The sequence below is a fragment of the Centroberyx affinis genome, unplaced genomic scaffold, assembly GCF_046629955.1.
Source record: "Centroberyx affinis isolate AG114_WGS23_722 - 3 ecotype Tasmania unplaced genomic scaffold, CSIRO-AGI_Caff_v1 ptg004027l_1, whole genome shotgun sequence".
Classification (NCBI taxonomy): domain Eukaryota; kingdom Metazoa; phylum Chordata; class Actinopteri; order Beryciformes; family Berycidae; genus Centroberyx; species Centroberyx affinis.
Window position 1 is genome coordinate 70834 of NW_027281828.1, and position 20486 is coordinate 91319.

The 20486-nt window shown below is 39.2% G+C and overlaps 3 protein-coding genes and 3 non-coding genes across 6 annotated transcripts; 2 read left to right on the top strand and 4 right to left on the bottom strand.

The window, feature by feature from the left end:
• The first annotated feature begins 4068 nt into the window (after positions 1-4068).
• On the top strand, positions 4069-7680 carry cart2 (cocaine- and amphetamine-regulated transcript 2). The gene is made up of 3 exons (XM_071542181.1): positions 4069-4214; positions 4989-5072; positions 7252-7680. Exons 1-3 carry the CDS (start codon positions 4095-4097, stop codon positions 7357-7359), a joined length of 312 nt encoding a protein of 103 aa, XP_071398282.1. The 5' UTR covers positions 4069-4094; the 3' UTR covers positions 7360-7680.
• Positions 7681-8719: 1039 nt separating this feature from the next.
• Positions 8720-14945, bottom strand: LOC139663490 (small ribosomal subunit protein eS17). The gene is made up of 5 exons (XM_071542178.1): positions 14904-14945; positions 13678-13829; positions 12808-12913; positions 10094-10159; positions 8720-8843 (listed from the first exon to the last, which is right to left on the bottom strand). Exons 1-5 carry the CDS (start codon positions 14904-14906, stop codon positions 8766-8768), a joined length of 405 nt encoding a protein of 134 aa, XP_071398279.1. The 5' UTR covers positions 14907-14945; the 3' UTR covers positions 8720-8765.
• LOC139663500 (small nucleolar RNA SNORA71) lies at positions 8936-9062 on the bottom strand. The gene has a single exon (XR_011696712.1). It is a non-coding gene; the product is annotated as a small nucleolar RNA SNORA71 (small nucleolar RNA).
• Positions 10358-10484, bottom strand: LOC139663501 (small nucleolar RNA SNORA71). The gene has a single exon (XR_011696713.1). It is a non-coding gene; the product is annotated as a small nucleolar RNA SNORA71 (small nucleolar RNA).
• LOC139663502 (small nucleolar RNA SNORA71) lies at positions 13003-13129 on the bottom strand. Its single transcript, XR_011696714.1, has one exon. It is a non-coding gene; the product is annotated as a small nucleolar RNA SNORA71 (small nucleolar RNA).
• A 1923-nt stretch (positions 14946-16868) lies between the features above and the next one.
• Positions 16869-20274, top strand: pclaf (PCNA clamp associated factor). The gene is made up of 4 exons (XM_071542185.1): positions 16869-16994; positions 18486-18566; positions 18664-18838; positions 20110-20274. Exons 1-4 carry the CDS (start codon positions 16949-16951, stop codon positions 20147-20149), a joined length of 342 nt encoding a protein of 113 aa, XP_071398286.1. The 5' UTR covers positions 16869-16948; the 3' UTR covers positions 20150-20274.
• The last annotated feature ends 212 nt before the right edge of the window (positions 20275-20486 follow it).

The following is a 20486-nucleotide window of genomic DNA, read 5'->3' on the forward strand; positions in this document are numbered from 1 at the left end:
AAATCATATCTAACAATAAAAATATTCTCAGATTTGGGTCCAAGAAACAAAATCTCATCAAATGGTGGTCCATGGCCCTAATGTGGACTAAATTAGGGGTCCTTAATATGAAAAAGGTTGAGAATCACTGGAGTAGAGGATGTTGGAGATGTTTTCTGTTTGGAGGAAAAGATGAGAAACAGAGGAACAGAATAAGGAACAGAAGAGAAAGATATCGTCCAGCCTGCAGAGAGGAGAGTGGAGAAAACAACAGAGAGAGTCAAAGATGGAGGCATCCTGGTGGCTCATTTGGTGTAACTGCAATATCCTGGGTTAGAGATGAACAATTAATCGGGGAAAAAAAACATTGAAATCAATCAGTCAAAGATATCAACTCTGGTTAACCTTAATTGGACCTGTTTTAAATGATGTACATATGAGGATGGACTGATCTGTGTGATTCTCTTTTTGAATTGTCTTAGTTGTTTATTTATTCATTTATTCATTAATTTCCTCTTTCGTGTTATTTGTGATTTTCTGTTCTTGTAATCTCGGCACCACTGGAAAAGAGGGTCTCAACCCTCAGTGTGTCTTCCGAGAACTAAATAAAGGTTGATTGAAATCGCAATATGAACTTTCTAGAGGCTGCAAATAATTGTTTAAGAGAGAGTTTGGTCCAAAATGGATTTGTGAACAAGGAGTTTTAGAGCTGCAGGTAATCTTTTGGTCCATGAAGTCCTTTCATCAGACTCAAACTCAGTAACTCCTGCACACTGACATCTATTTTATTTAACAAAATCACTTTAACCAACACTTTAAACAATTTTAAAGTTCTAAAAAATGTATGACAAGAAAGAAAACAAGAAAACGTTTTCACAGTTTCAATCGCAATTGCAATATTCTGTCAAATAATCAAATAAAATGTGTCAATATCTTTCAGCTTTAACTTGAATCAATAGTGTTTATAGTGAGTCATCCCTCTCTCCTCCCTGTCTCTCTCTGCTGTGACCTGTCTGTCCAATAAAGGCAGAACGGCAAAAAAGAAAGAAAAAATAGCATGAGTCAACGGTGGCTGCTTATCCATCCAACTCCTTGTTCACAAGTAATTTAAGTCTTGACGGTTGCATGACATGCCACTACTTCTTTGGGCAGAGAAGAAGAATCGCCCGGGGGCCTGACAAGAGGATCAAACACCCACAAAGAAGAAATGATTAAAAGATGCAAAGCTGCGTCCTGCTGCAGATTCCCTTCTCTACGCACTGAATACCAACAGCTTTCATCTTCACTTTGACAATAAAGAGGGGGGGGGAAGTCAGCAGATTTATTTTATTTTTATTTTTTGGATGGAGAGGGGATGGGTGGGGGAAGGAGGAGGGGGGAGGGTGATGTTTATGGGGACGGTTCTCTTTGCTGATCCCATAAAGAGACAAACGTCAAACCAAATCGTGCCCCAGAGCCAGATGGGAAGTGGAAGAGGAACAAGGCGCTGGTGTTAAACCTCTTACTTCTGGTTTATTTATAGCTTCTGTTGAATGGCAGCAAATACCCACCCGGCCCCCTGGGAGCTGACATAACATGCTGCTCTGATCCTTAAGACCATTTCACTTGTTCGCTGTCTATTCTCTGCCGGCCCAGTACCAACACACATCAGCACAAAGCTCTTCTTCTCTCACAGACGCCTTGTTGACAAGAGGAGGATTTGGATCCAGCGGGTTCTGACTCGGCAGATAACTCGCATCCAGACAGGATGTTTACTTCCACAATCAACTCCATGTGTCAGCCGGCCATGTGTCATCATCATGGAGCAAAAAAAAAAAAAAAAAAAGAAAATCAATTATATTAGCACAAAAGCATTGATTTATGTTTTTACCCTAAAAGACCTGATCCTGGGCTCGGAGCCTGACAAGGTTTTGACAAACTTTACAGCCCAAACACCTGACTTTGATCAACTGTTTATTATGAAATATTTTAATAATGATAATGTCATCACATAAATACACAAATAAAGAGATACTTACATTACTAAATAGATCTCCTCAAGAGCTTTTACTTGATATGTAGATCTAATATTCGCCAAAAATGCCACTTAGGCCCATCTGGCTCCAAGCCTTCTGTGTAACTTACATCAGTTTTATATCATCCACTATGATGTATATTATGAGTTTGTCACAGGTGTGACCAAGTCAACTTTGCTCGAGTCCCAAGTCAGTCTCAAGTCTTGATGCACAAGTCTCAAGTCAAGTCTCAAGTCTAAATGTAGAACAGCAAGTCAAGTCAGATCAAATCAAGAGTCCAGTATCAATTTAATATCTTAAAGAAAAATAAATATCTAGGACTTTTCAATGCAATATGGTTTTAATAGGATAAAAACTTGGTAAGAGCATCATGAGTTTGATTTCTATAATCAGTTTCAACTTCAATAAATTCAATCATTCCATACAAATTCAGAAAACAGAATTTAAATTCAGTCGTCTGCTGGAACAAATCTCATCACTTTCAATCTGAGTCATTTACACAAACACAAGATCTCAAGTCAAGACTTTAGAAACCTTTTCAAGTCATCAGAGTACAAGTCAGAGTCAAGTCCCGAGTCAGCAGAATCCAAGTCAAGTCAAGTCTCAAGTCTTGTCTTCATGCATCAAGTCAAGTCTTAAGCAATTAAAACTGTGACTCGAGTCTGAGTTGAACCGACACGACTTGTTGACAGAACCAAACTGTCTCTGCAGAATCCATGCGATACGTTCTGGTTCTCCAAGGAACCAGCATCCAGATCCAGGAGAACCTCAAGTCTAAACAGTCTGATTCTGTCTGCTAAACCTGCTTTTCCTGTCAATTCAATATATTGCTTTAACTGCAGGTAGACAGATATTAGACAGATTTTTTTTGATTGAAGCTGCCAATATCCTATATTTTGAGCCGAAGTTTAAATTTGACCATTTTCATGCTGGAAAGTAGAATTCAGCGTTTCCCCCAAATTTTCCTCTCATCAGGGTGGAAAAGCCTCTGAAACATTTAGACCATTATGGGAAACTAAAACTCTCCACTCACTCTCTAACTCTTCATCTCCATCCATTAACTGAATAAATATTATAAAATATTGAAATGTCTGAATTCACATGATTGTTCATATAGAAGAGTGTTTATTTGTGAAGATTATATTGTATTATTGTTATTGTCATGGTGTGCAGGTGACAGATGATTCATATTTTACCACCAACACCAACACAACAGCAGAGCTTTTTATTTCAAACTTCAAATTTCAATGTCATTTGCCTTTATTTTAATCAGAGATAACGTTCTCCTGTCTGGCGAATACATCTGCCTTGGTTTTTAATTCCATATTACATAACACTCCGCCCCAAATGACCAGGACAAAAGCTTCTGGATTACACAAAAGTTTGAGTCATATCTGTTCAGGGAGAGAGGATGTTTGGTTAGAAAACACCTGGAGGGATTCAGAATAATAAAGTTGTGTTGAGATTTAAAGTGACTCATTTAAAACCCAGCAGAACTTTACTGTTTATAACATAACATACAAACACTTCATCCTCCTGGGATTAAAACCATCAGAAAGAATCACTAATTACTAATAATCAGTAACCACTAATTAGTAATTGGAGTAATTGGTCACTAGCAATCAGTTAATTGGTATTTAATAATGAGTAATTAGTCATCAGTTCTTAGTAATTATTCTTACAATCAGTAATCAGTAATACTTCAGTAATTAATAGTTAGTAATTAATGATTTGTAACATAATCTGTAGTTAGTAGACTATTCAGTATTCAGTAATTTGTAATAATAATACAGTCATTAGTAAAATAATCAATTCATTAGTGGGCTAATTCTCTATCAGTAGCCTACTTAGTTACTATTAATCATTTATCAGTAGGCTAATTATTCATCAATATTAATTCATTATATGGCTATTTATTAATGAGTAACCACTTATTAGTAATCAGCAAATATCTGCGATCATTAGGATCCAGACCACGTCATCCATGTGACGTAATCCTACGGCTCGAGGCGGGGCGGTTAGGTATCAAAGAGTCCGCGGACCGGGCAGCGCGGGAAAAACCGGCGGAGTCTCGCGGACCGGAACTGTCTCCTTGGCAACATGTGGGCACGAACTGTGCTGTGCGCGGCGCTGCTGTCCGCGCTCTGCCCGGCGGGGAGGACGGAAGCCGAGAGGGACGAGAGGGACGTCCAGGAATACCCGTACAACTCCAACAGACTGGTAGGTAAACTTTTAAAACACAGACTAGATAGAAAGAGACGACAGAACTACCGTTATTACTCCAACAGACTGGTAGGTAACGTTAAACTAGTTAAATTATAATAACCAGTCAGAAAGAGATTGCAGTACCGTTATAACTTCAACAGACTAGTAGGTAAACCTTTAAACTATAATTACTAGTCAGAAAGAACTAACAGGACCGTTATGACTCCAATAGACTGGTAGGTAAATAATTAAAATACAGTAGCCTAACTAGACAGAAAGAACAGACAGATCTAACTTACTGTTATGACTCCAATAGACTGGTAAATAATTAAAATACAGAAACTAGACAGAAAGAGACGACAGGACCGTTATAACTCTAACAGACTTGTAGGAAAACAAAAACTACAGTAGAAAAAAAACAACAAATACAGTAGGCTACTAGTTAAAGAGACAGGACTAACTTACTGTTATAACGCCAATAGACTGGTAGGTAGTTAAACACCTATACTAAATTGTTATTACATGCCAATACTACTACTACTGCCTTAACACTAACAGACTGGTAGGTTTCCTGTTATTTACAGTTAACCCACTATATACAGTATATCATATCAGGAGCTTGTAGGCTGCAAGAGAGATTATCTCCTTTCTCCAATAGATAACACTCCTATATATTCATTTCCCTTGTCATATGCTACTCTGGATGCTACCTGTAAGCTTTAACATGTAAATGAGAACGCAAGTGGTGAAATTATGACCTGAAGAAGTGAACCTGTGTGTGTTTGTCAGCTCGGGGATCTGCATGAAGTGCTGGAGAAACTGCAGACCAAGAGGATCAACCCCTGGGAGAAGAAATACGGACAGGTTCCCTCTGTGAGTCACAGGAGCTAATATTTTAAAATGATTTCTATTACAAGCTAGGGTGTTTGACAAAGACAGAAAAACCTAAGCAGCAATCTAAACCTTTTATGGAGATCAAAAACAAAAATCACAAGTTTAAACACAGGCTAACACAAATACATGCAGAGTGATTTATCTGTAACCCACTTTTAAAAACTAATTTGCAAATGTATGAAAACATTTGTGAATAAATGCTTTTCAGTTTTCATTAATAGGCCTATATCATGACTTTGTATGTTATGTAAACACTAACATTTTCAAATAGGATATTTAAATATCTTCATTTGCATGGCTTGACCACAGGTCTGTATGTGTGAGTCGTGTGACATTTGTTTCTGCCTCTGTGAGACTGTTTGTTTTCCATAAGTTTGTCTCTCTCCGAACAAATTAAAAGTAATAGGCTATTGCAAAAATGTTCTTTTTAACCTCAGACAGCAGTGTTTGTCTTTTTGCCACAAGGTGGCGCTAGTTCATTTGAATAGAAATCAACAAAACGGAGCTGATTTCTTGACTGCAGAGTGATAGTAGATGTAAAACAATTTTAATTGCTTTCTTAAATATGGATTACTACATATAAAATATTTGGTGTATATGTAGGTATGAACAGTAAATATATAAGTACATTTATATGAAGTAGGCTATGTACAAATAAACATTTGTAATATAAGCAGGCTATGTATAAACATATTTGATAAACACTGTTATAAAAGTGTTATAAAGTATATAAATATCAATATGTATACAGGTTATGAAATAGTGTGATTTAACAGACCTGACAAGGATTGCATTGGCCAATCAGAACTGAGTACAGCAACAAATCCATATTGACTGATAATGTAAACTAGGAGCATGAAATAGCTAATAACAAAATACTGTATTGTATTGTTTTATATCTTATTGTTTTATAGGTTACAGAAATATTTACATTTTATATTTTATTTATATATTTAGCACTCTTAATTCATTAGTTTAGCTTGAACTATTCTATTTTTAATTGCTGTTTGTTATGTGTGAATGCACCGTCAGGATTGCCACTCAGTTTGTTTGTACTCAGTGACAGTAAAGGAATCTGAATCTGAAACAAACTGTCAGCACTTTCCTCTGATCCCTGCTGTCTACAGATGAAGGCAGTTCATTAACACAGGAGGTTTATTCTGTCTGACATGTGACTGACTGGACTTCACACTCATTTGAATAATCCAGGTTTTAATGTAGATTGTATTGTTGACATAATATGATGTACGTTGTTGTGAACTCATATCTGCTCCTCAGTTTCACACATTATTCTGTTGTTTCTTACATTTTCATAATGCTTCCACTAGCTCATACCTTGTACATATTGATATTTTAATATTATAGTGTTTAGACACATTTACATGTACATATAGCAAAAATGTTTATGCATACTTATTGACCAAATGTTTCATATTTAGTAATCCATATTTAAATAAGCAACCAAGACTCTTGGTAACAGCTGCAAGTAAATCCATAAATGTGTTTTCCATTTCTTCCCATACTTCACTTTTACAGTTTTAATCTACTTAAGTGTTAAAATTGTCAGCAACAATATATAGAACCCCAAAACTGTTTTTTTCTACTGTTTTTAGTCCTTATTTTTATATTCTAGTTGTGTTGATAATAATGTCATCTAGGGCTGGACCATAATTCAATATTATCGTTTATCGTCTTTCAGTGGGATTATATTGTGATGATATGGTGATTTTGGGATATTGAGACGCACAAGACTGCTGTCTAAACTGATGAGAACAAGCTAATTTTAGTTAGAAACTCAGACAAAATGGAGTATGGGAGGAATATTATGTGAAAAGTTTAGTTTGACATCACACCAAATATTACCATTCGGTTCAATATGATGAACATTAATTTGATTATTTAACGTGATTTCGCTTATGTGAGCCATATCGTCATATATATTTGATATCGAAAAAAATCCTTATGATTATTGTGATATTGATTTCAACCATATCGTCCAGCCCTAACACACTACTAAATAGATCTCCTCAAGAGAGTTTACTTGATATATAGATCTGATATTCAGCCAAAATGGCAGTCAGGTCCTTCTGGCTCTGATTTGTGTGTGATCAGAAGAGGGATCAATAGTTTCCCCTGTGCTCTGCTTCCTGTGTTGCAGTGCGACCTGGGTGAACACTGTGCGGTGAGGAAAGGATCCCGCATCGGCAAAATGTGCGACTGCCCGCGAGGAGCGTTCTGCAACTTCTTCCTGCTGAAGTGCTTATGAGCAGAGGGAGCAGAGTCTCACAGGAGTTTTACAAACATATGAAATTATTGTATAACGTAGCCTAGAGAATGGAATGTCCTTTATGAAGCTTTATTTGAAGACATTTTGTCGATCGATGTGAAGTTCTCCATGTGTTGCATTAAAGCCGTTTTATCTTGCTTTTCCAATGACTCTTTGATGAATTTGTTTCAACTGTTTTCATGACTTTTAAAACCAAAGTGGCAGACACAGTACTGGCTGTAAGCTTGGAGCAGCAGAATTTAGGTTCTAAATTAAGATTTAGGGGTTGAGCGATAATTCAATATTATCGTTTATCATCTTTCGGTGATTTTGGGAAATTGTGACACAATTCTGCTGTCTAAACTGATGATTACAAGCCAATTTAATTTAAAAACTGACAAAATTAAGTATGAAACATTTTAAGTATTATTTGGAAATTTCAGTTTTGTTTGACATCACAAACCAACATTACCATTCGGTTCAATGGGATCATCATCAATTTGATTATTTAACATGCGATTTTGCATATTATACGGAGCTCCTAACGGCCCGAAAGGTGATATTTTTTTATCTTGTGCGCACAAGATAAAAAAATATCACTTTTTGGGACTTTAGGGGCTCCGTAATCTGTAATATTGCGATAAACATATCGATATAAAAAAAAATCCTTATCGTGATATTGATTTCAAACACATCACCCAGCCCTAATTAGATTTCAGAAAAACTTCAGACCTCAGTTGCTGTTTCAGCCTGCTTAGCCGCATGTAAAGTTTTCCATTCCTGACTTGACTGTAAAGTTTCCAGTGTCACATTTGTCTCAAAACCACGACCCTTGCAACTGTTAACTGTTAAAACCTTATTGGAGAATAAAAAAAATATATATATATCTCTGTGGGGGCTTCAATGAGAAAATGAGCGTTTTTTCTTCTAAGTCCAGGAAACAGCAGGTTGGACTGCAGGAGGCTTTAAGGTTCAGTGTGTGTAAACAGATATGCGTATATTTATACTTGTACTATGTATACCTACACATGTATTGCTGGTCTCTACAACTGTTAGTTGCATTTTACTGCCAGAGTAATGTTATCTGTATTTTATCTGAACAGCCAAGCAACAGGGAATCAAATAAAAAGGAGGAAGAGGAAGGCAGGACCGGAGAAGCTTCCATCAGTGGTCTGTGTTGTTACAGCGCCCCCCTCAGGACAACGAGGGTCAGATCAAGAATTAGTTTTGCTCGCTCTTTAAAAACGACAATTGTGAAAACCAGACAGTTCTGCAGCCCGACAGATAAGCAGCTGAGTCTGACAGGAGACACACAGGAATGATCATTTAACAACGTTAAAAACAAAGTCTTCCTCAGCAGTTGAGTTTTTCCAAAGGGTTTTTATTAGAAGATATTTTACAGACGTCTAGACTCCTCTGGGCTGTTTGAAGTTCATGCCGACGGTGGGCTGGGTGACCTGCAGGTTGGACAGACTGCCGAAGTCCTGAGGGAGACAGAGAGAGAGACGGATGGTCTGAATACACAGCAACAAGCTGACAGCTGGAGCTTCTAGCTAAACACTGCTGCAGGTCTGAATGTCTGAGAGATACAGGGTTTGACAGGAACAGAGAGTCCAACAAACACGGGAAAGACTCTCAGGTTGATTTTCCTGTACTATCAATGACCTGGCAACCAGAACACCATGGTCACTTTCGATACAGGGTGGGAAAACGACCAGTTCATTACCAAGGGTTGATTCTTTTAAATTAAGTGTTTTAGGGTGGATTTTTCCTTTAAAGCCTTTTCTAAAATCAATGGCAATGAAATCTAAGGACAAATTCAATTTATTGCACTCTAGAGAAAGCCCAAGCAATGCTAGTCTGTCATTTGTTCCTTTCTTCACCTCAGATGTTGGTTGTGTACACTGGATATTTACAGTATATAGTATTGATTTATATTTACAGTATTTTAGTGTGCTTCAGTATGATGATTTAATAAAGTAACATGGCAGACGGCATGCTGAGCTGTCGTCTATTCTACTTCTGTCCTTCCTGGCTACATAAAGACTGTAGTTCGGTTTGCCGACTGGATTTCATGTTGGAAAACTTTCCAAAATCTGTTTTCATAAGTTGGAATAAGCTGACTGTTTCAGCTGTTGCTGCTCTGCAACTCTGAACTCTCAAGGCCTCACATTTAAATAACTAAAAACATTAAGCCGTTAAGGCCTGCAGACTAAAACGTCTTAGACAAGAACCAACATAATGTCCGCAATCTAAATACTTCTGATGTATCGGCAAAGTCATTTTACTAACTAATGACAAACGTAATGACATCATTTTAACAAGTCAGTGTGGCCTTAAATTAAGGCAACATTTTAAATACTAAGATTTCAAAAGTCATGGACAGACTGACAAGTGCTGGACAGCACCAATGACATCATTACTATTGACTACTGCTATAATGACATCATCATTATGGCCCCAGACTCAGGAACTGTTGTTTTGATCAAAGAGCTGCTACATAACTTGAATTTTTTAAACAAAAGCTTAAGACTTTTATTTTTCTGTATTACCTAGATATCTGCACTCTATTTTCCTTCCATTCATTTTAAATTGCAATTAGTTTTACTCTGAAGCGCATTGAATCATCATGCATTAAATGTGCTATATAAATAAAGTTTTGATTTGATCGATTGATTACCATGTACTACTCCTACTTTAATGACATCATCATTATAAAGACCAACAGTCTTACCAGCAGCTTCAGCATCTCCTTGGTGTCTGGATCAACCTCGATCAGCTCCTGGTCCAGAGCAGAGACCTGGACAGACAGAGACAGACAGACATTAACCATCTATTCAGTAGATGCTGGTAGAAGCTTCTCTCCACACAGTTATTAACAGCATGTAAACACTCCTGACAGAAAGGAAACCAGTGGCAGTTCTGTGTCTCAACAGCAGAAAATCTCCATCGGACACCTGGTAAGGAAGAGTCTAACTGACTACAAATCTTTGTAAAATGTCTGAGAGATACAGGGTTTGACAGGAACAGAGACTCCAACAAACACGGGAAAGACTCTCAGGTTGATTTTCCTGTACTATCAATGACCTGGCAACCAGAACACCATGGTCACTTTCGATACAGGGTGGAACAAAGACGGAAAAAACCCCCAGAGGAGGGACTAAGGTGTTGAAACCAGCTAGGTAGTGTTGTTGTGGGCGGGTCTCAACACCTTGTGAAGCAGTCTATACACATTTCATTGGCTGATGAAGCCTGTCAGCAGATGAGGTTTAGTCACACTCCATCAAAAGTTGGAACTAGTTTCAACTTTGATAGACTGGGTTGATATTTTCACACACTGCACTCCATCAACGCATAGGTCTGAATGAAATACGTGGGATATTGTCTGTTTTTTTTTTTTACCTATAACAAAGGATCATGTGAACGCTGCCTAACATCAGTAAAACACATGGAGGTTAACAATCACAATATCATTTAATGCTTCCAAGAGACAGCATATTGGTACACTGATGCTACATCAGAATTAGGGCTGAACGATTTTGAAAAAAAATATCTAATTGCGATTATTTTGACTGATATTGCAATTGCGATATGATTTGCGATATTAGAGGGAATGATCATTTTTACATCATTATTCTCATTTTCATTGAAAAACGTATTAAAATGATTATGGTGTGATTTCTGCGGGGATCTGTACCAAACAAAGATGTTTTCTTAAGTCTGTAGAATATGATGTGTAGGCCAGGACATCTCTGCAGCACCACAATATTTAATTTAAAATGGTATTTTGACACATTTCGCCTTCAACAAATACTGCACCTCCTGCGATTTGAAAACTGCAGTAGGCCATATTGCGATTGACAAAATTTTGATTAATTGTTCAGCCCTAATCATAATAATGCTTCCTGTAAGGAAACAGTATTTCCTCCTCCCCCCTGCACATGGAGGTCAGAGGTCAGGAGCTGGTAGGGATTCAGTGTCTTTGTCTCTTGCTCCAGACATCCTTTCACCATTTACATGCATCATTTCCTTTTCAAGGCTTAACGAAATACCACTTCATACCGATCCAAGCACTTCATTTAGACAAACTACAGCCTCCATTCAATGCATTTTGAAATAGGCTTGTGTGCAATTCTCTCCTGTTACGGCTTGTAAGAGTCTGTCTGTGACCGGACAGAGTCTTACAAGCCGAGCTCAGAGCAGCATCAGGCGGCAGCCTCACTAATCCATCAGAAAACAGACAGAATTATTGGCGGGTAGATTTCTGTCAACATGGCGGCGAGGCAGAAGAACAGGAAGCTTTGCTCATAACGGCGCTACTTGATAGAAAAGAGAAGAAACAGACTCTACAGCATAAACTCAATAAGAACCTGAGCTGGAAAACCTCAAGTCATCCGAACGTTATACTGGGCTTTCTCTGTTTTATCTTTGATTTGGTTGGACCGTTGTCTGTTTTTTCCAAAACAAATGTAGGCACGCCCCTGATTGGCTGAACGGACGGTGACAAATCCGTCCGTCCAGAAAAAGTTCCGCTGGGTTGAAGTTTGTCAAAAGAGATGGAAATCTGACAGACGTCATCAGTCCTGACTGACAACAGACAGCTGTCAGAGAAAATCAACTGAAATGAACGGAGACGGACAGAGAAGGGATCAGTGCGGCCGCCGCCCACCACACACCACAGGATCATTCAAGTCATTCACTTCCAAACATTTGAGACCACCAGTCAGTCCGGAAATGCTTACTGACGGCTCATTAAACTTCCCTTCCCTCTGCCCTGGTACTGAACAGAGCTAACAGACTGTCAGTGCTGTCCAGCTCAGCTCTCCACATGTGAAGCTGCTGAACCAACATGGCAGACGACAGCGCTGCTTCTCCAGCCTCCGTCCACATGCTGCTCTGTCTGCCGCTCTGAAGACTACAGACTATCATCTATCAGACTGCAGACATTTCACTTTACATCTGTAGGACCCAGCTACGTCCCAGTCAACTACCAGTGTAACCAGTTTATATCTGGGAAACCACCTACATCTCAGTCAACACCAGACCGCTACATACAGCCAGTGTCATCAGGCTGCTGCGTCACACTGTTCCAGACATTACTACTCAAATCCTCTCATCTGACAAACATCCACATTTCAGTTTTAATTCATTCACACTATGATACTGCGGTCTATGGGTTCAGCCAGAAATGCTGATCCCCCCCAAAAGCAAGAGTTCAGAGAATGATTTTCCCTTTTCAGGCTGTTGTATTTTATTCTTTATCAGAAGAGGCAGAGAGACTGAAAACAATTCAGTATTTCACAAGAAAAAAAGCAAAAATAAGGAAAAAAATTGAAAAAATAGACATGATAGTAAATTTGTAAAGTAGCAACAACAGCAGCAGACAGCATGGCAGTCTGTCAGTCTGTCTGTACCAGCAACAGACAGCATGGAGGAGACTGTACTGACCTCTGGTACGTAGTTGTCCCTCCTCTCCCTCTCCTCCTCCTGCAGCTTGATGGAGATTCCTCTGACTGGACCTCTCTGGATCCGCTTCATCAGATGGGTCACATACCTGCACAGGAGCACAGGAACACACTGGTTACCAACTACAGCCCATAATACTCCACATGCACCGCAGTACAGACGCATCACATGCTGGAATGTCTGAGAGATACAGGGTTTGACAGGAACAGAGAGTCCAACAAACACGGGAAAGACTCCCAGGTTGATTTTCCTGTACTATCAATGACCTGGCAACCGGAACACCATGGTCACTTTCGATACAGGGTGGAACAAAGACTTATCATTGGAAACACTCCCCCCCCCCCCCCCCCCCCCCCGGCCACCCACCCACCCACCCGAGTGATGGACCCCCCCAGAGGAAGCATCCCCACCCCTGCATTCCTGTGCTATCAAATGTCAGAAAAACAAATTTCCTACTAGGAAATTTAATATGAAATGCCACTCAAAATCAGAAAATCTAACTTTTGCTACCCGGTTTTCCCAGTTATGATGCAATGATGACCTTTAACCTTCTCATCGTGGCACAAAACTCAAGTTGTCAACAGCAAGACAACATTTACATGCATCTGTATTACACATGGATATTTAGCCAGGCTATCGTAACTACACTTGTTTAAACTAAGCTCATTTAATTAACTTGTTAAGCTGCAGGGGATCTGCCTTTGTTTAGCGTTTATCTTCTGGGTTTCATTTTCCGACAAAATGGCAGCGCCGTTTAGCAGCGGCACGTCAACACACACTGACTCACCCACTGGTCTACATCAGCCCTGAACCCCCCCCCCCCCCCCTTTCTTCCTCTGATACTGGACTCACCCGGCGATCTTGTTGCGGAGCTTTTTGCTGGGGATGATGGCGATCTCCTCGCACACCCTCTTGTTGGTGTGGAAGTCGTTGCCCAGCCGGGTGTAGTATTTCTCGATGATGACCCTGGCGGCCTTCTTTACCGTCTTGGTCCTGACGCGTCCCTGGAGTCACATGACACAACGCTCAGTGAGCACATTTACATGGACACTGATAAGTCAATTAACCCGTTTATGGCAATAGAGCCACTACTGAAGCTGTAGAGTAGACACATTCACCTGATTATCATAATGGGAATAAGGTGATAATCATAGGAACATAACCCAGTTAACACCTAGGTTTCAGCTCAATCTTTCCATTTATTGGGGCAGTTTTTTTCAATCTGTGCATGTCAAAGGTTGCAGTAACCCAGATATTGTATTTACAAAGCAAACATGGTGCAGTGCATATACAAAGTAATTGGAGAAATCACACAACTTCAACCCACAAACACAATCAATACAGCCTTACGCTGATTCCTACCAGTAACCAGTTTTGGTGTGCATGTCAACATACTCATAGATTCTGTCTGACAATTCAAGGCATTAACACTATCAAATACATGACTTATAATTTAGATTTACCAATAACTCCAAAGAATGGTTTCAGCTCTGAATATCTACCAGTAGCCTACCTGGCTATTCTGTCAGTAGACATCAAGTATGCAACTACTATGTGAGGTGAGTATAAAAACTCAGCTTTTGGCTAGGACACATCCTGTGTAGGGTTACCACTAGATAGACTAACCAGCTCATTAGCTAAAGCCTCCCCATAGAAAACCAGTTAGATACATTAGCTGCATTATTAGCAGCTAAGCTAACGCTGCCTTCGCCTCCAACGCTAATCAATAGCTGGACATGTTTGCTAGTAAATTCACTGGTTTGACTTCTACGATAATAGCGCTACAGGTTAGGTTTTGTATTCTACTGTTCAGGACAATTTCTGTGATAAATCCTGAATGAGAAACGTGCTTCACTCAGCAGGAAAGCGGCTTCACTTCGTTTCCTCCGGTTGCAGAAAATCACCGAGTAGAATATTGTTGATAAAACGCACAGCTGGCCTCATCTAACTTCAATACTTCACCCATCACATATAACAGACAGTCCGGTGAGTGTGGCTGAGACACCGAACCATGTAAAACCTTGAAAACCCTAGGATTAGGACGGATACTGCGGGGTGGAAATCTAAAAATTACCCACCATGTTGGATCGGCCTGGTAGAAGAGGACTACCAGACTTCCGGGGGAGTTTAAGTTAGCACGCGGAAGTCAGGAACAGCGACAAGTCCTCTGCTGCCCCCTGTCGGCTGGAGACTGAAACGTCAATACGATCTGCATGATAGGTTCTTCTTCACTGTCCTCCTGTAGTCTGTATGATCAATAATATGTCATATATAACCAGTGGTGGAAGAAGTACTCTGATCCTTTACTGAAGTAAAAGTACCAATACAGCAATGTAAAAATACTCCATTACAAGTAAAAGTAGTGGTTTGGTCCCTGTGACTGATATTTTATTATATATGACATCAATAGATTATTAATACTGAAGCATCAGTGTGTAAGCAGCATGTTACTGTTGTAGCTGCTGGAGGTGGAGCTAGTTTGAACTACTTTATATACAGTTAGCTAGTTTAGTCCAGTGGTTCCCAACCTAAGGGTCGGGCCCCTCCAAAGGGTCACAAGATAAATCTGAGGGGTCGTGAGATGATTAATGGGAGAGGAAAAAAGAAAAAAACAAAGTTCTGATACACAAATCTGTTTTCAGTTTTTGGACTTTTTCTCTAATCTTTGATTTTTGCTGAAATATTGGATCATTTGAACATTTATTGAAATGAAACCATGTGAGGTTTAGAGGGATTTGGTGGAGCTGTTAACAACTCATAGACATCTGAAATGTGACCCGACTACACACTGCTTTTTGGAAACCACTGGTTTAATCTTTAACAATGTGTTGTATTTTAAAAGCTTGTTATAGCTATTATCCGTTGTGTCAAATCTCCATCTGAAAAGTAACTAAAGCTGTCAAATAAATGTAGTGGAGTAGAAAGTACAATATTTCCGCTGAAATGTAGTGGAGAAGAAGTATAAAGTAGCATCAAATGGAAATACTCAAGTAAAGTATCTCAGAATTGTACTTAAGTACAGTACTTGTGTAAATGTACTTAGTTACTTTCCACCACTGTGTATAACATATAATATTGTTGTGTAACTCATTTGTAAAATGTCATTGTCTTGTTTTGTATTTAATCTTTTTTATATATATAATGACTTCATTGGTGCCACAGACAATTTCCAAAATGTTGGCGTTTGAAGTTCTCCCTCACAGACACACACAACATATAAAGACACATTTTAAATTAGAGTGAAATAATTGAATGTACTGGGGCTTTAAAGGAGCAACAATACAACACATTGGACGTATACTAGGAATCTACTTAATTATATTAACTTTGGAACATTGCATCACTCAAAAACATTGCAACAATTTCATCAACAAGACCTTTATTTTTATTTTTTATTTTTTTTACATTCCAGGAGCTCCGTAAAAGGTTAATAATAAAGACAAAAATAAAGAAAAGAAATAGTTAAATAAATATCTTGTAAAGCTTAAAGTGGTTATACGTTTTAACAGCTTTTTTGTTTGTACATTCGGATATTGAAGAAATGTATTGTTTGATATATGCAGTCAGCTCTGTAAAGTTTGGCTTTTTGCTTAAGAATTTGGATCTGTGAATATAAAATTTGGTCAAAATAATAAGCGAATTAATTAAATAGAACTGCGAGCAGAGATTCCTGTCATATTCAGTGAATCCAAACAATACATTTTTCCAAAGTAATGTAAACTGAGGATAGATATGATCAGCAATAAATCGTGACAATTTACTCCACAGTTGTTTTGTGTGCAAGACCAGACCAGTACCAGCGTTTCTCTGAGCTCCCCACAAAAGGTACATCTTACATCAATGTCTTTCTTAAGTTTCTGCAAATAATAATTAGTTGGATAAAACCTGTGAAGCATTTTAAAGGATATATAAAGGATAGCCAAACTTTTTCCCCAACAAATATCTCCAACAAATGTGCACTGATCTGCATCCTCCTTAGTCCCCGCCCCATTTGCTGACGTCACTCTGCACTCCTCCCATTTTAAATCCAGGCGGGAGTTCATTTCACTTCGCTCAGAAAAAGAAGATTTCCCTTTACCCTTGCGGACGGTTTAGGAGCAGAAACTCTCTTTACTTTGCCAAAATGGTGAGGACTAAAGCCGACAGCGTCCCCGCAACGTACAGAAAAGGTAAAGTCATGAAATACAGACACATTTTACGCATCTAACGTCGTATAAAGTGTGAGAATAAAGAAATGTGTTGGTCATTGTACTGGCGGTCCGGCGATAGTAGCCAAACAAAGCGGGCTAATTCGGATATTTCTGTTTCGACACTTGTGCATAAATGATACCTGGCCAAATAATGTTTTAACTTATCTAAACGTTTGCATGTTAGTCTTGTGTAGATCTCTATTTGTTGTAAATGTAGATCCAGAACCAGTCTTAACCTAACAGCCTCCCGCCAACATGTCGACCGGGTTCGCTTGGTTCCTGGTTCCGTCCGGACAGCCTGATGTGCTTTTGTCAGATTAAAGTCACGTTGCCGTTTGAAAATAGTAATTGCAGTGGTTGTCGACATGTCTGACGAGGAGGCTTTTTACTTAGTTGTATTCGGAGGTCTGTGTCTTTCATTCAGGCAAACTGGCGCCAGTTTTGGGCGCCTGTATGCTACTTTGTTTCTTGTATGAAGGGAAGGTCACGCCAAACTAAATGCATAAATTAGTCAGTTTAATGTTGTCTTGCTTTTCGACAAATGTACATACGTGGTAGAACATGTCATAAAACATTTTATCAATTAATACGGTTTTGTGGTAAATTCGGCATATTGCTGACCCACCATACAGCACTTGTATATCAGTAAAGTTAAAAAACATTTACTGCTACTAGTCTCCATGCTGCATTTTGGTGGGACAAGAGTGCAGGAATAATGGAGAACCAAGTTAAACAAATGCTGCTCGGTGTATTGGCTGTATGCCGAATTGAAGAGTGGAGCCCAACGATGAAGTCACGTTGTAACAGGCATGTATCTGTCTATGAGCAAGGCAGCATCAAACTGATACATTTTTTTTGAATGGAGTTTGGTGTGACTCTGTCTCCATGCAACAGATAAAGTCCCGCACAGGGCACCGGAGGCAGAGAGACAGGATGTCAATCTGACTCTGAGGTAGGGCTGCAACTAACGACTATTTTCATTGACGATTAATCTGTCGATTATTTTCTCGATTAATCGATTAGTTGTTTGGTCTAGAAAATGTCAGAAAATGGTGAAAAATGTGGATCAGTGTTTCCCAAAGCCCAAGATGACGTCCTCAAATGTCTTGTTTTGTCCACAACCCAAAGATATTCAGTTTACTGTAAAGAAAAGAAACCAGAAAATATTCACATTTAAGAAGCTGGAATCAGAGAATTTTGACTTATTTTTCTTAAAAAATGACTCAAACCGATTAATCGATTATCAAAATAGTTGGCGATTAATTTAATAGTTGACAACTAATCGATTAATCGTTGCAGCTCTGCTCTGAGGGTTTCTGTTTTTCCTCGAAACGGATATTCCATACTACTGTGAATATAACCATCATTTAAATCGGTGCATTTTGTGTCTGATGGAGCTGTGATATAACCTTTTTCCCTGCTGTATTTTATGCCATGTCCACTTATCAGTGTGTTTGGTTTTATTTCCAGCTGTTGCAGCTGCTGCACCCAGGAAGTCCCTGGGCGCCAGTTCAGCTAACTCCCCCTCCAGCAGCCAGGCGACCACACCCGGTCAGTCAGCTCAGCCAGTACTGAGACACAGACACACATAATGAACATAAACATGGTGGAGTTCATACTGATGGTATGTTTTTTTTTTATTTCACAGCAAAGGGCAAATATGCCGGCGGGAACCCGGTGTGTCCCCGTCCCACCCCGACCTGGCAGAAGGGCATCGGTGACTTCTTCGGTGGTCCCGGCAGGAAACCAGAGAAGGAGAACCAGCAGCCTCTGATGGATGACGAGGAGGCCGGAGGCAGCGGCATGTCCAAGACCAGCAGGAAGTAAGACAACCTGTTTTAAATGCCTCCTACATACTGACACAGACTGGGGTGGTCAGTTTGTCTGTTTCTAAAAACAATTTCACAAGTAAGAGTGGAGGAGCTGCAGAGTAAATCAGATTCATCACATCGCTCCGATCTGTCAGTAGATGATGAAACAGAGTTGATGTCCAAATCTGGCTGTAGCTTCTTCATCGTAGCCTTTGTAAAAATGTCTCTGCATGGTGAGCAGACATGGTGCTGCTCTGGTTCTGCCTCAGAGATTAGAGGAATCCATCAGCTTTTTGATCAACCTGCTGTTCTTATAAGAAGCCTGTTAACGGTCTGACTTGTGCATCTTCAGTATTCAGCACAGTTCTGTGCGTTGAGAGTTTATACTCTGTAAAATATACGCTGCACTAAAGCTTGGACTATCATGTGTTTAATACTGAACAAACAACGGCAAGGTCTAGTATTACTCTTCTTCAAAGAGTGCACGAGGCTCAAGGCATTTGCCTATTCAGCCTATAGGGAGCGCTGGCTCACCCGCCTCAGTTATATACAGACTTTGGTCTTTGCCTGTTCTCAAATAGGGCTGAACAATTAATCAAAATATTATCTAAATTGCAATATGGCCAAGTGCAATATCCAAATCGCAGAAGCTGCAATTTTTTGATAAAGGTAAAATGTGTGACAAAACACCATTATAAATGTACTGTAGTGCTGCAGTGATGTCCTGGCCTACAAATCTTGTTCTCCAGATGTAAAAAAAAAACATGTTTCTTTGGTACAGACGCCAACAAATCATATCATCATGATTTTAATAGTTTTTTCAGTGAAAATGAAAATTGTGATGCAAAAATGATCGTTCACACTAATCGTGAATCATATCGCAATCGTAATATCTGTTACAATAATCGCAATATTATTTTTCTTTTTTATCATATCGTGCAGCCCTATTCTCAAACTTTGAAACGGCGCTTCAAAATGTTCTCTTGCAATTTTGAATTCTGTTGCGCCTCCTGTGTGTTTTTACATGAAGACACACTGGCTGATTCTATGCATGAAATGGTATTGAAGACAGGTAGAGACATCCCCAGGAAAAATGTAGATGAATTAATTTGACTGCTAAAAACTATCCTTAGTCGGCAGGTATATTTTAGTTTACTAGCCTTTGAAATGAGAGCCAGAAAGAGTGAGAGTATTCCTCTAAAAAAAACATGTTTCCTGTGATCTGGATCCAGAGAACTCCTTTCAGATCCTTTCTTGACTTGAGTCTTTGTGTTTCCCTGCAGGTCCAGACCGCTGCCTGCTGAGGACGAGGAGGACGAATGAGTTTGACCTGACAGTGTTCCAGTCGTCCTGTTGGACCGGCTTAATGGCATTTTAATGTAAATCTGTATATAATTACTGCTGAATTCATTTTGTATAGAAGTTCATTAAACTTTTTTTTTAATTAATGTTTTATTCTGGAGCGGTTCTGTTGGTTTATCATTCTCAGGTAAAACGTTGTATTGCTATTAATGACTGATGTCTAGAGTTAGTGGTGGGCTAGTTACTCAAAACCGTAATATTACTCATTTGAAATGTAATATTACTTATTCCTCCCTGGCAGCAGTAATTGGTTCCTCTACTCGTTCTATTACTTTTCTGTTCCTCCTCTTCTAAAATC

What these genes read in the sequence shown, in the direction of transcription:
- cart2 (XM_071542181.1), top strand. Translation starts at nt 4,095, where the DNA reads ATGTGGGCACGAACTGTGCTGTGCGCGGCGCTGCTGTCCGCGCTCTGC. An exon ending in CGTACAACTCCAACAGACTG is followed by an intron (nt 4,215 to 4,988) that starts GTAGGTAAACTT and finishes TGTGTTTGTCAG; the next exon opens with CTCGGGGATCTGCATGAAGT. An exon ending in AATACGGACAGGTTCCCTCT is followed by an intron (nt 5,073 to 7,251) that starts GTGAGTCACAGG and finishes CCTGTGTTGCAG; the next exon opens with TGCGACCTGGGTGAACACTG.
- LOC139663490 (XM_071542178.1), bottom strand. An exon ending in CTCCGCAACAAGATCGCCGG is followed by an intron (nt 12,914 to 13,677) that starts GTGAGTCCAGTA and finishes GCTCCTGTGCAG; the next exon opens with GTATGTGACCCATCTGATGA. An exon ending in AGGAGATGCTGAAGCTGCTG is followed by an intron (nt 8,844 to 10,093) that starts GTAAGACTGTTG and finishes TGTCTCCCTCAG; the next exon opens with GACTTCGGCAGTCTGTCCAA.
- pclaf (XM_071542185.1), top strand. Translation starts at nt 16,949, where the DNA reads ATGGTGAGGACTAAAGCCGACAGCGTCCCCGCAACGTACAGAAAAG. An exon ending in CCCCGCAACGTACAGAAAAG is followed by an intron (nt 16,995 to 18,485) that starts GTAAAGTCATGA and finishes TTTTATTTCCAG; the next exon opens with CTGTTGCAGCTGCTGCACCC. An exon ending in ATGTCCAAGACCAGCAGGAA is followed by an intron (nt 18,839 to 20,109) that starts GTAAGACAACCT and finishes GTTTCCCTGCAG; the next exon opens with GTCCAGACCGCTGCCTGCTG.